This window comes from Rhopalosiphum maidis, chromosome 4 (assembly GCF_003676215.2).
Source record: "Rhopalosiphum maidis isolate BTI-1 chromosome 4, ASM367621v3, whole genome shotgun sequence".
NCBI classification, from domain to species: domain Eukaryota; kingdom Metazoa; phylum Arthropoda; class Insecta; order Hemiptera; family Aphididae; genus Rhopalosiphum; species Rhopalosiphum maidis.
The window spans coordinates 21,789,324-21,810,361 of record NC_040880.1 but is presented as its reverse complement, the minus strand read 5'-3'; the positions used below and the strand labels follow the sequence as shown (position 1 = coordinate 21,810,361).

The window sequence follows — 21,038 nt, the reverse complement described above, 5'->3', positions numbered from 1 at the left end:
CATAAAAATAATACCGATTAACATCGCGACAAATGCAGGTTCAGGTAAAACGCATCCGATCGTCACCGGAAAACTCGATAACATTGCTGTGTGGAATGGTCCTAGTGCTAATTTGATACACACACGTATATAAAATAAAATATACAACAAAATTTAAACTTTAAAGAAATATTAATAATAATTTAAAATGCCATAGACTATAGGGTATAGATGTTGGTGGGCAAATCCAAAAGCGTTGACGGGCTTAGGTTTGGGCACCCTTGGTATAGTTAAATTAAATGAAGTATAATATTACATTAAAAAATAAAACAAAAAATACCACCCCGCAAAAGTTTAAAACGGGTACGAAATAAATCGAAATATTCGAAAACTTCGTTAAATTATTACTAGTTAAATGAGTATCTATGTATAGGTACTTGAGTTATAAAAACGCGACACTTTTACGCTGACAACGTGTTTTTGTTTACATTATTGACTCGCAGTTCGCGTTCGATATCAAATAATATTTTGTCCATCGCCTCGATTATACTGCGCGCGTTGTTACGTCCGAGCCGAAAATGGACAAAAGCTCAAAAATTGACGACGACGGTCAGTGGACGTCGTTATCCAAAAAGCTGTCCCTCGTTTTCGTGCGATCTGTCCTCACGGCAGTGTTCGTGTTCGTCCTGATGACTGCCGCGTACCTGCTGTACTTGCAATACAAGTCCACAGCTGTGCAGGTGAAACCGATTGCGCGCCGCTCTTTCTACGACGATTCGGCGCCGGTGGTGCAGATCGTCAACGTCACTGCAAGAGAGTTTTGTTCGGTCGTATCCAGGGACCTGCACTCGTTGAAGCAGATGGGCTACGTGGACGACGACAACCGGGTGTCCAAGCTGCTGTCTCTGGACCTCGGCGGCGCCCAAGACGTGCACTACGTGTTCGTCAACACCACGCATGTACCGTGGACAGTAGCCTGTTCGCTGGAGTCAGCCCTGGGCGCTATTGGCCACGTCGGCCGAGTAAATGTGTTTGTCGTCAATGGAATGGAATTCGATCGAACCGATAACAAGTGCGGTCTGACGCAACCGGTAAATGGTTTCGAAATAAAATCAGTCCACAATATCATACAAATTTGACCCAAATTTAAATGCTCTAAAAATAACCAAAAATTCGTTTTCGACGCTAAAAAAGCCCTTAAAAAACGAGCAAACATTTTTTTTCTTATGAACACGAAAATACGCAAGCAATAATAATAAGACAAGGTTTAATTTTTGGAAATATTTAACACTAAGTAACAATAATGATAAAAAAAAAATACACAAAGGTATAGTACATACAATAAATAAACAATACACTGGAAATAAATAAGATTACGATGATATACCTATGTCCAACTGAGCATAATTAGCTGTTACCTAACTCACCAACTGCTCAAATTCTCGCCCTCCCCAACATTATTTGTTCGTCCATTGCATTACAGATTTTATTTACATTTTTTATTTTTATATTTTCTGGTGGATCTAGCTATCTGTATCTTAAAATATTTTAAATAACTTATATTCTATATCCTTATCCTATTGTATTCCCATAAAATCATTCCTGTAGTTGTATTAATAATAGACATTAATAGCACAATTTAGAGATTAGAGAATGATTTTGGAGGAGTTCAATATACTTTTAGACGGGTTATTACCATAACATTTAGTCTGTATAAATTACTTATAAATATTATATTTTGGCTATAATTCATAAACTCTAAAGAGAAGATAAACCAATTATAAGATGTTGTATCTATTTTATGTAGGTGATGAGTGTCTAAAACTTTGTTGGCCTTATATTCGCAGTAGATGAAAAAAGTTAATCTTGCTACTATCTCTAATAATAACAATGATATTACTGCCGCAGGTATCGCTGTTATCGAGCCTTGTCGACCTGACAGCCAAGTACGGCAACCACCGATTGAACGTTTTGCACGTAAACCTGGATGATTTGCTGGAGTTTTCGCCGTTCCAGTGTATGGGCCTAAACAGGCGTCCCGCGCTCGCCAAATTCGCGGTGCAGCTAGTGCTACTTTGGCAATTCGGCGGCACCGTGCTGGACGGCGATGTGGTGGCAATCCGCGGATCCGTGTACCGTGCGACCGACACAGCGGTTGAGTACGGCGACTGGACCGTCAGTTCACCCTACACTTGCCACCCGTTCGTGTACGACGCTATGGTGTGTACCAAGAGTTACGCGCTACTTTACAGACCATTCATGGCCGACACCAGTGTCAAGATCTTTGATAAAGCGGTCGAATGGTCGGGACGCGGCCTCGGCGACGTCCGGCGGATCAATGAAAATGTGATTTGTCGGGACGGCTTGGTCGGCGGGCACTGCTATTACGTAGAACGGGCCGACGTCGATTTCATTCACCGTTACTGCCCCGTGATATAAAAAATAGTTCAAAATGCATTAAATATCCTTTCGTTGATCATAAAACAAAAGTAAATATTTTTATTACGCTGATAAATTATAAATATTATACACAACCATCAATATTCTAGTTTAAGGTAAAATAAATAATTTTATAAATAAATATATTATTTATTTATTTTTTAATTATTATATTGTATAATTATTTATTTTATGTATAATACATAGATTTTGAATTCGAATAGTCCATTCCATATGTTTATAATATATACTTACACACACACATATATATATATAATTATATTATGACTTGATTCGATAATTTATAGCTAATACATCTTGTTAAACTAATATTTTCCAGGCCAAGATTTGTGCTAAGAAATAAAATTTTATCAAAATAATGGAATATGCGTTAAAGATAGATGAAAAATAAAGGATAAACATAAAATTATGTTTCTGAACTTTTCAAACAGTGTACTAGTACACATGGAAAGGGGACGAATAACAGCAGCAAATAAAAAATAGTTTGTTATACTATTATATGACTACCTATTATAAGATAATAGAAATTGAAAATTATTTTTATTGTTTTCAAAATTTACATTCATATAGTTTTCACTACTATAATTCTTCTTCATATCTCTAGTGGAACATAATTTATAACCATGGTGCTGCCGAGCTGCCAGAGTTGTACCAGTTACACCGTGAACTTGATGAACAAGATAACTCATGAGATACTTGTTCTATACGCCCCAGGCCTCCAGAACGGATTAAATTCCATCAAATCCTCCAGAATGACCAACAAGATATTATGCTTCAAGGTTTACGTTATACAACCAATGGTTGCCGTATTTCACCGTCAAATCGGCCATGCTCTACAAAAGTAACACTTGTGGGTTGTTCAGAAGATGAAAACTGTCATCGTTATTAACACAGGTCTTTACCTAATAAAAAAATAAATCATCTTTTTTCTTATCTAAATACTTATAGATAAAATGATTTTCTGATAAATTTAGAGTTCGTTGTGGGCGTATTATTATTAAATTAAAATTGAAACGTATGATAATAATAATGTTTTGTAAAAAAGAAGAAAACATTAGATAATTATTTATACATATTAAATTTTAAAATGAATTAGTTTCTTCCAATTTTATTAAATTACAGTAGGTATACCTACAAAATTACCAGATCAGTACTGGTGTAACTAACCTAATAAAAACCATTCAATTTTTTGTATCATTATAAAGACCTAGGAGTCTAGGAAATTACTGAGAATAAATTAGTGTAAATGTGTAATGACAGTATAATTTCATAATGTTGTTCAATAGTTTTAAGGCCATACTCATACATTGTCAGATCTTATGCATTTCAATTATATATTAATGAATTAATACTATAATAATTCATATTACTTAATTATTATTATATAATATTTCATGGTTCCAGGTAATAATGGCTTTCTAATGTATCCTAGCAATGAAAAATTAAACAAAAGCTGAAAAATATGGAACTAAGTTTAATTTCTGAAATATGAACTCAAAATAAACTATTAGGAATCTCAAATTACATGAAAAATACGTAAGATTTGAGTTTTATTTGTTGGTCACAAATGTAGGTGATCAGTTATGAGTAATGGTTCTAAGGCATAATTTAAATAAACACAAAAACATTCATGGAGTTCTTGAGCTCTATAAATACTATATACTATATAGTCTATATACATAAAATTTAGATTTATTTGTTTTTCCTTTTAAATATATATTTTAGTATTAATGTATAATATAATAAAATTTAGTATAAAAGATACCTTTAGATTATAACTTGACTAAATGTTTTTTGATTTGCTAAATAAATTATTATTATACACAATATGTGTTTTTCATTTCAACTTCTTCTCAAAGATTAGGTGCACATTTGACTTTGACACATTCATACTATTAGCAATAGCAAAGCAATTTTCCACTCGGTGTCGACACGGATGCGGTCGGTACCTTTTTCGTGCCGTTTGCGGTCAGCTTATTTTTATCTAGATACCTTGGTCCTCAATCTCAAATTGAAGGTAGGTATATAAATAAATAATATATATTATATTATATACTAAATTGATTCTATATTTATATAGTATAGAGTATATTTATTAATTTCTTATAATATAAAAATGTGTTGCCATATAGGTACTAGAGAGTTTAAAAGTGTATTATTATTGGATATACCGGTTGTTTATGGATATTATTAAATATAATAAGTTTATTATAAAAAAAAAGTAATATATTTTTACTTATATGTGTTGAAAGTATTAAATCAAAATTTTGTTTTGTCAATTATATAGTTAGATACCATAGATATCCATCGATAACATTTAGTTACCAACTCAGTCTTTAGTATAGTTTATACACCTTTGTAGAGTTTGGTACAGTGTTTTAAAATGAATTATTCTTTTAAAATGTTGGAAACTACTAAAGGCAATGTTTAAGCAGTAAACGACACGACGGTGATCAATATAGAAAGTATCGAACCAATAATGTATATATAATAACCTGGTTATGTTTGAATGAAACAAAATGCACAGGAAGATTAAAACAAAAGGTAATAGAATAAATTTCAAATGTTACAAAAATTTGAAAAAATGCTTAAAAATCATAGACAATAATCAAAAGCTAGAATAAGTAATGTAATAATAATAACAATAATTTGTAAAACTTACCGTCTGTCCTAACCCTAAGCCTGGTAAAGTGTGAAAGGAAGCTTAAATATATTCCATATTGTATAGTGTGTAGAACATAGTTATTTTTTCAAAAGAGGAAGATTATTTATCTATAATTTCATGAATTCGTTGGGTAATAGAATGTTTAGATTTAAAGCCGAATTGCTTATCAAAATAAATTATATTTTGGGTTTGGGACGTTTGGGTAAATAATCTGATTTTTTGGAGCAAATTTTTATCGATTAATTTAGCTCACATCTGTGATAAACTATAATAAACCCATATGAATAAAAGCCTCATTTTTGAATTTATTTGGTTTATGTGTAAGAATTATTGTTGATTAGCTTCCAGATTAGTGAAAAAAAAAAAGATAATCTTATCATTGAGTTATAAGTAGCTAGGCAAGGTCGTAAGGATGAGCATTTTAGGGATAATATATTATATTAGTGATTAAGTTGTAAACAGGCAACTTTGTATCCTTCAGTTTAAGTATAAAGTATTTTATTTCGCTAGACGATGAGTGACACTGAAAGTGACAATGGTAATGAGCTGTTAAAAAATTAAAAAATTTGGTTTGGTTTGCTTGATCTAGAAGATATTAGATATACTAGAATGTGGTATAAAAAATTTGAAAAGTGAATATCGAATAAAAATATATTGCTTATATTGCTATATTGCTTTTTTCTTGTTATATATAATTAATGAGCCGTCTTTACCAACGAGAACGAATTCTGTTTTTCTTGCCAATTAGTGTTTTTACAAGATTTTTAAATTTAATACAAGGTTTTTTATACGTTTTGTAATCCACATTATAAAAAAATGTCTACCGTAGTAAAATTAATTTTTTATGACCACTCAAAGTATATTTACTCGTAAAATAATTATTTTTCTCCAAATAGATTTTGATATTTTGTTGTAACTAAAAAATGAATATTCGTAGGTATTTGAAATTTTCACTAAATGTTTATAATAATAACATGATCATTATTAATTTATTATATATGGTATTATTTTCAAAATATTTTGACTTTTTTTGTTCTATCAATCGTCATGAGATATTTTTGATTTTTTTTTTTTAAAAATGTATAAATGTCGATTAAAAATTATTAGCCGAGTCAACATACTTAAAAATTTAAAGCAAGATCCCACATAAGTAAAATTATTCTTATGTCTTTATAAAAATTATAAAAATACATGGGCATAATTTTTTTTTTTTTAATATCTGTAGTTTAAGTTTATACGGATTTTCTTTTTTTAATGATGAATATAACGATGTTAATTATTTTGTTATAATTCTAAAACATTCAGTGGTACATAAAACTTTTAATATTATAATTTTTACCACATATAGGCAATGCAATCTTCAAAATATGTAGTTTAATTTCAAGATATTATCGAACTATTTTTGCCAAGACCCACAATTCACACTGTTTTACGGTATTAAAATACGAAATTATTAATTATAAATATATATCACGTTTAATAATTCAATAAATGTTGATATAATATTTTAAGTAGGTATTTTGGATGTTTACCAATTGTCCTCACATATTATCATTTACACGATTATTATACCAATCCGTAAAATATAAGGGAGACAAATATGTAAATAATACAAAATATATAAAAATATAAACAGATTAAATTTTATAAAATGTATTAATTATGATTATAAAATATAATACATAATATACAACACAAAATATTAATAATATTTCTAAATTGTTTAATATCTATATAATTTTATATGTATAAAGAATAAATTCAAAAAGAGTTAAATTATTTTATTGCACATATTATTATTATTTATATATTTACCTTCTCTATTTTACGGATTGGTATAGTAATCAAATGTATAAATAATATGTGAGGGCAACTGGTGAATTTTGTTCTAAGTGGTTTGGAAGGGATCAGTATAAAAAAGGTACATGCCCGGTATTTTATCCCTAAAAAGTAAAAGTTAAATAAAAAATATAGTGAATACTTTAATATATTTTTATTCTTATTGCATACATTTATTTATAAAACTTTCTACATATTTCGTAATCAAGCCTATAATTATAATATGCTATTAATGTTAAGTATGTTTTTATTATTATTATTCAACTAAAATAAAGTTATCGCGTTTCAAAAACGATTAATTTTATCATAAAGTTATCGTTTTAATGAATGTTTTAGGAAGTGCCTAAAGTAGAAATATTACCGAAGAAAGATGCGAAAAAAAATACAACCGGTCACAAAGTGTAAATATTATTCAGAAAATGATTTCGCTGAGACATCGCTTTATACTCCCACAAAAAGCGCGTGTCAGGTCAATGACCACAAATGTATCGTTTGTCAAAAGTCTTTTGAAATTCTTCCTGTTCAAAATGAATACCAGACGATAGCTCGCACTGTTGGCGAGAATGAGAATACGTCGTATTTTATTAGTGATACTAACATTGAATCTTCCAATGTACTATTACGCGCACCAGAAAAGCCATTTTGCACTGGAAAAAGTTCCATTGAGTGTGACGTTAAGTAAGTAATTATAAATTATCTACACACTACAGAACGCACACTGATGAGAAAGCTTATGCGTGTGACGTTTATAGCGTTTCGTTTGCACGAAAATGTAATTCAATTACACATTATAGAACACACACTGGCGAAAAACCTTATGCATGTGACGTTTGTAACGTTTCGTTTTCGCAAAAAAGCACGCTAGTTAAACATTTTAAAAAGCACACCAATGACAGCCCATACGTGATGACCGATGTTTTTGGTGGATCATATACACAACAAATTACTTTGCAAAATGTTTATAAAAAGCACATTAGTGAAAACCATTCTACTTGGAAGGCATGATAAGTAATGTGTAAAAAATTAGTGTATACATACGGTTTTATATTTATTGTTATTCCGAAGAGTATTAATATATAATAATATTGTTCCATGTAATAATTTGGATTTTGTTAAAGTTTATATTTTTTTTCATCAATATCATAAAATGAATTTCTAGATTATATTAATATGTATCTACAATAAAAGTATAAAAAATGAAACATTTTTCATATAATATTAATAACCGCATGGAAAAAGTGTTCACAATTTTTAAAGTCAATCTTTTAAAATAATGAATGTTTTTATACATTTGATTTAATCGTCCATATGCAATATTAACTGTAACTATTAGATTCCAATACTATAATTTAAGATTTATATTGATTTTTAACTATCTCTAATATTACATAACCGCGGTCATCATACTCTACCTAACGTGTTTTATTTTTTTTATTACAATATATATATATATATATATTATATATATTATTGTTTTAATAAATTACATGTATATTATTCCTTAGACTTTAAATAAACCATTTCATTTAACAAGATATTATGTTTTGATTTAATTAAAAATTTTAGGAAATTAATTATTAACATATTATCCTCATTAATTATCTATTCTTCGTATAAGCATGTCTATACATATTATAAACGCAGCTTGAACAATGAATTTAATTTACATGTTAGATTTTAAAAACGGTTTTAAGTACAACTCAAATGAGCGGTTCACTGGTTCTTTGTTCAGGGGGCTTTTATTGGCTTCTGCCAAAAGCCGCTCGTATACGTTTCCGTCGTAGCAGCCTAACGCAGAGTCCAATATTTCGTCTCGAACGTCAAAACTGTCAACTAAACCGACTGCATTGGGTCTAATGCGTTCTAAACAGTCTTCTAATAAGCGTTGTATTGCATGTACGTCAACCGGTTTTAGGTTAGAATGCTAAAATGTATAAATATAATGGTTATAATAAAACGAAAGCGCAAAACGAGCTGATGAAAAGTCATATTTACCTGCAGAAAATCACCAAGTCTATTTAATATCCACTGCGCACAAATTAGCTCACCGAGTTGAGTTAGAACGTTCATTAATTCTGGTGAAAATTGATTCGTTTTAAGTGTTTTTACGTAAACACTGATCATAAACGCTCTGCAATGCGCCTATAAAAAATATTTTATGTTTAAAAAAACTATTATTAACTATTTTTATAGAAACTAATTATATGCATTAGTTTATGTTTATTAAATTAATATTCTAATTTACACATTACGCACATTCTACTAAGTACATAAGATAAAAATACGCCTGAACATGGACATTATAATAACGTATTATATATTATAAAAACGTAAAAAGTAGCATTTTTCTTCATAAAAAAAAATAATGATATAGAAAAAAAGGAATTTTTACGGAAAACTAGATTTTAACAACTGATCATAAACGCTCTGCAATACAGCTATAAAAAATATTTTATATTTAAAAAAACTATCATTAACTATTTTTATAGAAACTAATTATATGCATTAGTTTATGTTTATTAAATTAATATTCTAATTTACACACTACACACATTCTACTAAGTACATAAGATAAAAATACGCCTGAACATGGACATTATAATAACGTATTATATATTATAAAAACGTAAAAAGTAGCATTTTTCTTCATAAAAAAAAATAATGATATAGAAAAAAAGGAATTTTTACGGAAAACTAGATTTTAACAACATTATAGATTTACATATTTTTTGTAATTCAAAAACTAATATCCAATAACCATATAATAGCTATATTTAACATTTTCCCAAGTATTTTCAACATGGAATAATTTACAAAATATTTTAACTTTTTGAGCTATTTATAAACATTTGACACTTTGAATTTTTAGAGTTTGAATGGAGCGATGAATTTGTGTGAAAATAAAAATAAATAAATTATGTTCTTTTTTTTGTGTTTGTATACACTATGAATAGACGAAAAAATTGTTCGATTTTAAACTTTGACAGTGGTTTAGGGTAGATAATTTAATCTAGTTTGTAATTTTCAACAATTCAAGATTTTTATGCAAATCTGATTTTTGTCAAAATTGTTTTTTTTATTTTTTTTTTTTTTTGGTACAATTTGAAAACGAAAAACTATAGATACTTGAAATTTTCACTAAATGTTTATGTGATTATTTTCTATACATAATATGATTTTCAAAATATTTTAACTCTTTTTGAATTTATTATTTATATAGTATTTATACATATTTAAATTGTTTTTATCAATGCCACAATAAAAAATCATTTGCAGGGTAAGAATGCTTGAAAATTTAATAAAAGTTCAATTATTAGATGTTCATATGTTAAAACATTGAAAACACCTAGCTTAGTTATGAATTAGTATGAGTTTTAATACTCACACTTTTAATTAAACGTCATCCAGATGACAATCTGCTTATACATAGATGTTACACATAGTTACAATCTTTTTATAAGTGATTAAGTATAGAAATTTAACAAAATTCGTAAAATCTCGAAAATTTTCAAATAATGTTAGAAACTCCTAAAAAGGAATAATTTATATCTATGGTTTAAAAACTGAACTTGTCATACATTTTTATATCTTTAATAAACTACCAGAAAGTTAATTTTTTATGAACATTTTAAGTTCAAATGTTGAAAAGATTACGATAATTTTCTAAATTTACTGTAGTTAAAAATTTATAAAAATTTAAAATTGTATATTTAAGATTTGTAAATTTTATACAAGTTCATCAATAGTGGTTTGTTTTAAAATTCAAAATTTAAATCTTTAAAATACATAAATAAAATGATTTTTTATAGACATTTTAAATTAAAATTTGGATGATAATAGTAATAAAATAAATTACTTTATCAGTATCAAATAAATGTATCTTGAATTAGGTATAATTTAATATAGCTATATAGGCTGACAAACCATCTTTGCTCAGAATTGTATTTTGTATGCTATAATTTAAGTAAATTTTATTGAATTCAGTGTGTTGTAACACATACCTACTTGACAGTAACTTCCTTACGATAAAGTATACACATAAACCTATAATTGTACTACAGTATAGTAGTTTCAAAGCTATTACCTACTTTCAAACTTTCATTCTTTTTTTTTTAAAGTGCAGTTTCCACGTATCTGCTCAATAATAATAATTTATGAAACATAACTTTAATATTATATTTATTAATAAACATATTAATTATGTTAAGTTTGTTTTAAATTAATTATTTTAACATACTTCGGATGCTTGAGTAAGTTTAATAGATGTTCGATTCCAAGCATCTTCTTGAGCCATTCCAGAATCAATCAGTCGTTTCATTGTGAAGTAACAATCGTCGATTTTACTACAAATAACAAATATTAAGAATTATAATAATTATACCTTTACCTCTACTCGATACTCGTATCATATAGTTATATCATATACTTTTACCACTTTATTGTTGCAATTACATATTAAATGTAATTTAAATGTATAGCTTTAATCAGAGTAAGGTTTTTTTAGTAATTAGTCAAATATAATATTACTTAGATAATTATTTAAACTAATAATTCAAATAAAAATATACTTGAATAATTATCATTATCAATTATTTGACTAATTTTCAAACATAATTTTTAATTATAATAAATTGTAAAAAAATCATAAATCATAAATATAAATAATAAATACATATTTAGATACTCGAATAATTATTTAGATATATTTTTTCCAAACTCTATCTATAATAACATAATTTACCTTCCGGCAACTTGGAAAAACGCACTGGCCATACAATCTAACGTTGTTGTCCAAGGCAATCGTTTTAAGCTATTGTATCTTTCCAAGTAAGACAACGTTTCTAACATGGACACATCGTTTCCCATTTGCACGGTCTCGTACGATTTTATCAGAAATCTATTTATTTTAAACACAAATTACAAGATACAGCTATATAAGTGTCGTTACTCGTTATATTTGTTTGTGAACTACATACAGACATACAGTAAATCTCAAAATGCCTCACCTAGCTGTTTGCAAAAGCAGTACCGTGTTTTCGCCTTCATAGGTTTCTGTTGCAGTTATGAGTGCATAGATGTTCGGCAGATTACTGCAGTTCATATATCCGTGACCGCCACATGCTAAACGACAAGATGTTACGCTGATAGATGCATCGCTTGTGCCGACAGCTTTCAGACAACAGGCCATAGCATGTAGCTGCAGTATAATTATTATATTATATAAGACACAATGTGCAATAATAAATTACAGGATCCTGTCTAAAACTTTCAATTTTTTTTTCGTTTAGAATATTTCACATTTTTATTGGCGGCATGTAGCATTTTTCCTAACTAAAAATGTGTTTCGAAACCCACGAATACAGGGCCGGATTTACTTAAAAGGCGCCCCTAAGCCAATAAAAAAACAAACGCCCCTACTCCTTGGAACATCATTTATTCAATAAGAGCTGGGAGCCCCCTACTAATTAATTTACCAATTTTATGGTTATACAAAAATGTATAATGGATTAAATTAAAATATGTCAGTCAACAATACAAATGAACAATAATTGATATTTTCGACTAACCAGTCGAGTTTTTGTACTGTAAACGACACTATGTACTTCGTTTCTTTGTACATGTTTTAAAAATGGAATCCAAATTTTACGAACATTTGAAAAAAGTTATCGAAACGAAAAAGACTAACAGACAACAGTACTTTTATTAGTAAATCTAAATATTATGAAATAATTAATTATTTAAAACAACCGAAGCAAGAGAAAAAAACCAATTCAAAATTATAGGAAAAATAGTTCCAAAGAAATAATTGGTTTAACCACCAATCCTTTTTTCACTGTATTTACTTTTCTATGACATAATGACTCGCAAAAATATAAATATGACATTATTGTTTCTCTAGTTATATTTTTAAATTTTCTATTTATTTCACATTCCATACGATTTCTACCACCGTGCCCAATAGGTAAATGTATTTCATGTAAAATTTTAAATAACTCTTCATATAAGCATATAATTTTACACAATTACCTTCTGCAGTTACCTACTGACATAATTAATTTTTCGTCTCCTAGTACTGTCATACGTCATATTTTTTCATTAATTTTGAATTGGTTTTCTTCACTAGCTTCAGTTGGTTTTAAATAATTAATTATTTCATAATATTTAGATTTACTAATAAAAGTACTGTTAGTCTTATTCGTTTCGATAACTTTGTTCAAATGTTCGTAAAAATTGGATTCCATTTTTAAAACATGTACAAAGTACAAAGTAATGAAGTATATAGTGTCCTTTATAAAAATAAAATGATGTACATACTTGTTAATTTATTTGTTATTCCGTCAAAATATTTGTAATATTATGATACAATAAAATTAATAATCATTGTTTAAAAAAAAAATCAATACTATAAATAGGTAATAAATATAATTTATAATAATAATAAAAAATAATATTAGTTGGTTAAAAAAAATTAGTGATTTACATTGCCCGGGCAGGACCACATTGACCGGGCAATGTATGCATTCCACATTGCTTGTAACATAATACATATTTACAACAATGAACTAATTTATTATAATTAACATTATTCATTACTAATATTTAAGTTCAACTACATAAATTCTCGTAGGTGGTAAATTAAATTTACAGGTAGTATTTTTATTACATAATATCTACAAAAAAAAAATTTTACCATCCACGGCTTAGCCCCCCCCCAAGTCATGGCGCCCCTAGGCTATAAAACGAATATACTTGTAAATATAATAATACCATTGATTATAAATACCAGTTAGTAGCTACTATAGTTAGATAATATCATCAGTAATTTTAAGTAACTATACCCTGCGCAATCATGATCGGACGGTCAACGATTTAATGTTAGTCGCATATAACTTTATTTTTCTGGCTCACCAAAGGTCGTGTTATTTGGATCGAATATTGTGACTCGCTCAGTCCTTTTACCCAAACAAATATTTGGTGCACTTGGATTAGCATATCTTTACTAAATAATCAATTGAAGAAGTTTTTTAGTGGAAAATTATTTTCCAGCGATAAGAAAATCAAAGTAATTGTTGAAAAGTGAAACGGAAGGTCGAATACGATAAGGGTATACTTAAGAGCTGGTGCCCTATAGCTGCCTTTAGAAATGCAATTACCTTGAGGCTTGAAGACGACTACATGAACAAACAAAGACATATATTTTGCATAATATCCTATATACATTTAATTAAAATATATTTACTTTTTGATTTACACGTGTTATTGTAATCTGCTTACTTTATGGACATTTAACGTAAATCGACATTTATTTATCGTATTTTGACTACGCAATTTTATCAGAGTTGCGTTTCTCTAATATTTATTCTTGTATTTCCACGTGTTTTTTTATTTATAATAGTGTTAGAAATCAATATAAGTATTAAGTACATATTAAAATTAACAGCTTACCTCCGGCAATTGAACTAAATCACCTCGCTCTAATTGTGAAGTTACTGCAGAGTATTTATCCCATAACCATTTTGCTGCAATTTTATATACTAAACTTGAAGCAATAACGGGAAATAACTTGTACTGTTGTGTTTGGTAATCTAAAATTTGAGGTTCTCGTTCACTGTTTCATCGTATAAACATATACATATACACCGACGTGTTTATTAATAATAAAATATAAAATTGGTATTTTCAGATATTAAATAAATGTACAATAATTATTTAAATTACCCTGATTTAAGTTCTGATTGTCGGCGAATCGCACTATACCTCACTGCGATTGTTGATGATTTCATTAAATTAGTAGTAACTAAACTCTTAACAATTAATACTCGAACAAAAATCATTGTTCCATATGTTAATTTTTCATGTGGTGATTTTTCATAAGTTCCGTCCTAGATGAACAACAGAGAATATTTTATTTATTGTGTTTTAAATTTTTTTTCCTCTATTGAGCTATCATTATAGTACATCAAATAACAACAGAAATGTGAGTTTAAGTTTTAAATTTATTAAAGTGGTTAAATTATAGGAAATAAGATTATGTAGTTAAGAAAATAGTACTAGCATAATTATGGTAAAAAAAACGAGAATTTAAAAAATATGTAATATTAGGAATGGGCTACTTTTATAGAAGACTGATGATAGAGAGTGAAAGAGAGAAGATCTTGTTCTATGAGAGGATATAATATTAGGTAACTAATAAAAAATGAATGAGAATATGTTCAAAATATCAATTAGTAATTACATATTATTTATTTTATTTACATAAATAATTGTTGTACTACAATGTAATAAAGCTTTTACTATATATATTTATTAAAGTTAATTTGATAGTTAAATTATTTATAGATAACCTTGTGAACTTTAGAATTTTTCATTAGCATGTGCATTCGAGGTAATCTAACATTATCAAACGCCAAGTATCCGTTATTCGCAGAGTTCATGCCCATCTTACTACCGATTTCACCAATTTTGATTCCTGATAATGATTTAAAAAATATATTATACATTAATTATTATCAAGAAATATAACTTTTTAGTCATACATCATCATTGTGTCAATATTGCACTTTTGGACTACTTTAGTTTTTCTACATATGCCTAGGTAGTACATTATTATATACATTTGTTAATATATTAGTTTACTATACAAATTATTCAATTAGGCTAAGATAAAATATCAATAACATAATACCAGGCATGGGCATCCATGTTTCTGAATCCCTTAATTGAACAATGAACGGATGTATTCCACGATGTATGCCTTGAGTGTAAAGTTGAGCGAGAACAATCGCGTAATTACAACTGTGTCCAACTTAAATTAATTTGAATATATTATAGACAAATAATTTATATTAGAATAAATAGTGTTTTTTAAGACATACGTCCACCGGGCCACCATTTGTACGATGTTAATGTCGGACTATTTAAAATAAACTCTTCTGTTTCTGGATCATACGTGCACGTGGTTTCTAATCCCCGAATAAAAGTTCCATGTCCTAGTTCCGTCTAAATTTAAAATGTTCCCATTCAGTTTATACTATTTATAGCCTTTATATAATATAAATATATATTCTTTTGGTTTTTACAAAAGAGATAATGTATTTATACTTTATAACAATATAATGAATAATGCAATAGGTATGCATGATAAAAAATATATCATACAACTACATAAAGTACGAATTATATAACCATAAAAGTCTCTGATTCGTTCTAGTGAGAAGTTTATGAAGTGAATAATTTCACATGTAGAAAAATCATCATTAAACTTTAAAGGTGACAGGAAATTGAGGAATTAAATATATTTTCTTTCTATATGTAATATAATAAACACATATGAAATCTGAAACTTTATGTATTGAAGAATAAAAAATTGTGTAGGCGAAGACGAAGACAAGTATTTAACAAAATATAGGTAGTATATAGTTAATAAATAATAATTAATATTTATATAGCTAACTTCAGTATTGACTATTAATAATTATTATTTAACAAGTTAAGCCTAGGTTTTTTACATATTCCTTAGATATACTTAGCATAAGACCTATAGTTTTTTATAATCAGTCTAACTGAACCTTAAATATGAAAACGAATTAAAAATAAGTGTAATTCAAGATGGATTGTGAATTTGTTAATACATCTGACTGAAACATGTAGAAAATGATCTAAATGGCCGAAATATAAATTTTCTAACAACTTAGATTAATTATATTGGCTACACTGATTTTTGAATAGTTAGGGCTAAATCGCTAAATGAATAATATAAAATGAAAACATATTATTTTAATTAAAATATATTAATATTACCTGAGCATATGTACCCAAAATTGAATTCTTAAAGGCACGGCCAACCCACTCTTCTTGCTGTTCTGGAGTACCTTGACCGATTAGAGATGGTAAAAACATAAAAGTATGAACGCCAAAAGGTACATTTTGTTTTAAAATTGCTGTGTCTATTCCACTACTCCAAATTATACTAATTCAAAAATAAAACATTGAATAATATAAAAATTTATTTAGAAAATGCTAACATTTATATTATTTTTAATTTATGGTTTTATTATTGACCAACACAATGTTTACAAGCAAAATATTTTAATTAATTATTAAATTAATATTAGGTTTTCATCGTTAGTTTTATAATATGATAATACTAGCCGAACCGTCACGATTTCGTCCGTGATTGGTTGTTTATTTTGCCTTCGGACCATGATATGTAGAATTTTTTATTCAAATATTACTGTTTAATGTGATCGGCAAGTAAATATAAAAAACGGTTAATGAAAACAGATTGAAATTTTTCTAGCGGTATAAATGATAAATATATTTTTATTAAAAATAAATACAGATAAAAAAGAAATGCTATGTAATTTATGGTTGATAAAGAATTTTATAAGACTTCCGAGTATATGACATTTTTTGTTTTATCTCCTGTTGAAATTAAAATCATAAGATGATTCGGGTCCCCAATTCGAGAAAATCCCACGTATAATTGTCCATGTGAAAAACACTCTGTACGAAGATCTACGCCAACGTACATTATAATAATATAATAATATAGATTAATACGAATATTGGGTATACATGTTGTCGGTGTACGTGTGATAAACTTCTCGGAATAATATTATTCATATCTACACGCCGATATCAAATACAATACAATTTGACGAACAAAAAGGTAAGGTTACATGTAGCTGTAAACCCGATGGCCGCCGTGCCGCACATATAGGTACACTTGTTTTTAATTTTTATTAACTTTATACTTTTTTTTGTTGATAAAAGTGGTACGTAAAAATGTAGGTTAGTTACCTAGTAAAGTACCACTTTTTTTGTACATTTGGGGTCGAGTGGGTGAGTATTATAGATTTGTTAAATTTAAATTCAATGATATATCAGTATATTATATCATCGTATACGAAAAACGATTCTGAGCGGAAACGATCTATCAGCCTATATAAATAAGTGATGTGTTTTTTTTGATATACTTATTAAAGTAATTTATTTTACTTTTAGTAATATAGTGAGTTGATATATTTTTATTCGAAAATGTTGTATTTGTTATATTATAGTACCTATTTAGTTATTTCAATTATATATTATATTTTAGTATTTCACCATATTATATCAACTTATATAGCTCAAAATGTTATTGCGTGTAGCAAAATTCATAATAATATATATGATTTCATATGTAGGTCTAAAGTGTATATAGTACATATAAACTAACACATTACTTCTCAGTTCTCATATTATATTATACTTATATTATACTTCAACAAGAAAAAAAAATAGAAGTGTGTTTATAATACAAAGTATTACGTATTATTATTTATAGGTGCAAAGTATTGTAAATTAAAATGATCTAATAGATACTAATAAAACGTACTTGTAAATGTCTATCAAGCTACTGTTCGAAATCTCCTCCCATTTTTTGATCTTATTGTAAAAAATGCAAGCTTTCCGAATCGCTTGCTCGTAATGTTCTTGGTGGCTTAGGTATTCCACAGGCACTTTATCTTTACATCGTGGATCGCTGAGGAAAAAATCCGCTAAAAATCACAAACACAAATCTATCGGTATTATAAATTATAATTTATTCTAACTTTGAAGTATTATTTACTATTTAGTAAGTTGGAAACTTAAGAGTAGTGCAACTAATAAAACGGAATTTCACGTTTCTGAATTTTGATTATTGATTTTATCAAATAGGTATAATACATTTTATTAGATATTAATATAAAATTAACAGTTGTAATTTTAATATTTAACAATAATATATAAACATTGGTACAAAACAAAAATATAATATTCCTATAAAAGCCCTCTAAGAAATATCTAGCTGTTACGCTATTGACACTAGAATTTATACTACATAATAATTATGTCGAACAACTCCTACATTTTATATTGGTAAAACTTAGATAATATGTCATTAAATGTTATATTTAGATCAGACATAATAATAAGTATAACATATTAATATATAAAAATATTATATTATTATAGTATTACTTGGTGGTGCAAATAGAGCAAATATTTTATATTTATCACTGGTAAAGATTAAAATTAAGTAAGTAATTAATAATTACTAATTATAAGTGTTTTTTTTTTTAATTTCTCATCCGACTTGTCTAAGGATTTGAAGACAAAGGTATATCAATATAAAAACATAAATTTATATGACAAATCTCAGTTCCATTATTCCGGTCAGCCGATAATCAAAATGCACTATCAGAGAGCCATTGTTTTCTTTTTTATTCTCGCAAAACTATAAATGTAGGTACGAGTGTTTAAAAAGGTGCAATTATATAAATACCTAAATTATAAAACGTTTTATGAAATTCAAAACTGTGGTTTTAATATTATTGTGATAATAAATATAAATTCAAACTTTTTATCTGTATCTATTATTTTTATTTTGATAAATATTTCTAAAATGCTAAAAACTATCATTTAAATTTATTTTATATTTGTTAGCTGCATAACGCAACTTCGCTCGGGTTAAATAAATAAGTAAACATAAAATTCGGAAGTATATCCGTGTGAGTATCGTTTTTAACTATTAGTGTACCTACCTCAGTAGTTCATGAGCATATAAATGTACCTCACTGTATGAACTAATTCGACTGAGATAGGTAATCCACCCTAATCGGATTGAATATTGCCTTTGGTATATTTTTAAACGTAGTATCTCAAAAAATAATCTCTAAAACATTCAGAATAAGTTGAGTAATTTTTGATCTCAAAAGTTACATACATAATGGCATTGCCTTTTGTTGTATATTTGAATAACAAACAATACATTAAATATTACTTAATTTAATTTCTGTAACAAATTTCCAATGGCAAAAATTATTCGATTTCCGCAAGGCAAAATAAAATTCATGAATATGACTAGTGAGAGCAACCTTGAGGGTTTAAAAAAATTTTAGGAAACAAAAAACTCCATTAGTCTCAAAGAATCTACTGAATACTAATATAACTTTTATTAAATTTGGTCCAGCAGTTTCGGAGATTAGCACGTTCAAATATACCAACTTTACAGCTTTATAATATTATAGTATAGAATTATAGATTCTTAGTATTGTAATGAAATTCTTTCATGAGAAATATCTAATATCAAGAAAAACTATTATACGATAAATACTTACCCTTAACTCTCAAGTTCACTAATGCACATGGCTACTATATTTATTTTATTTACTTTTTATTATATACCTACACACACACACACACACACACATATATTATAAGTTATAATTATATAATAATGTGCCTGAGCAAAAGCCGAAACACCTAATAGATACCTACGTGTTTGTTCAAATACGCTTAGTAACTCCTGAATTTTGGTCAGTTTTGGCTCTTACTTGTAACATAAAAAATGTCATGATAATGTGCTAGTGCTATGTATAATAATTAATAATATAGATACCGATTTTTCGTCTCTTTTCGGTATATTCCGCGCCGCCGTCTATGAAGTTCGTCAATTCTTCTGTATTAAAGGTACAGGTCATTCGTTCTTTGCGCAAGTCATCGTTAACAGTTTGCTGCTCGACCATCGTATTGTCTGTTGTTATCTGTATGATTTATGAAACGAGTAGAAAGTATTTGCGCACACCTGTGGTCGTTTTTTTCAATTAAACTTTGATCTACCTATGTATTATTTATCATAAATTTTATAATGTACGAGTACGACACGATCAACAACACTAAATTATAATATTGTAATTCGCGAAGACCGCGGACGATAGTCACAGCGTAATATCTACAATAATTTTTTAAGCATCTACCGAAAATCGATTTATATTGTATACGTCCGTGTTAACCAATTATAAAAAGAAGTCGTGAACAGTCGGCAGATAGAATAAAACGTGAGTTATATTGTATAGGTACATACACTACGCCTATGGATCACGTCAATTATTAATACCATAATTCATAATATTATTCTACATGTACAAATGTACCAAACGGATCGAACGGTGGCGAACTACTGACGAGTGACATCCGCATTCGATATTTGTATAATATATTATATTGGTATACCTACTACACATTTGGCGAGAGGAAATGAGATGGATATAATATATGATAATATTAT

General features: G+C 27.8%; 2 protein-coding genes across 2 annotated transcripts; one reads left to right on the top strand and one right to left on the bottom strand.

Annotated features, from left to right (window-relative positions):
* The first annotated feature begins 557 nt into the window (after positions 1-557).
* On the top strand, positions 558-2,458 carry LOC113549907. Its single transcript, XM_026951419.1, has 2 exons — positions 558-1,070; positions 1,888-2,458. Exons 1-2 carry the CDS (start codon positions 558-560, stop codon positions 2,416-2,418), a joined length of 1,044 nt encoding a protein of 347 aa, XP_026807220.1. The 3' UTR covers positions 2,419-2,458.
* Positions 2,459-8,161: 5,703 nt separating this feature from the next.
* Positions 8,162-20,496, bottom strand: LOC113548358 (probable peroxisomal acyl-coenzyme A oxidase 1). Its single transcript, XM_026949200.1, has 13 exons — positions 20,370-20,496; positions 18,324-18,486; positions 16,745-16,913; positions 15,820-15,943; positions 15,630-15,749; positions 15,289-15,413; positions 14,663-14,826; positions 14,390-14,552; positions 11,950-12,140; positions 11,685-11,840; positions 11,181-11,286; positions 8,939-9,085; positions 8,162-8,867 (listed from the first exon to the last, which is right to left on the bottom strand). Exons 1-13 carry the CDS (start codon positions 20,494-20,496, stop codon positions 8,607-8,609), a joined length of 2,016 nt encoding a protein of 671 aa, XP_026805001.1. The 3' UTR covers positions 8,162-8,606.
* Between the last annotated feature and the right edge of the window lie 542 nt (positions 20,497-21,038).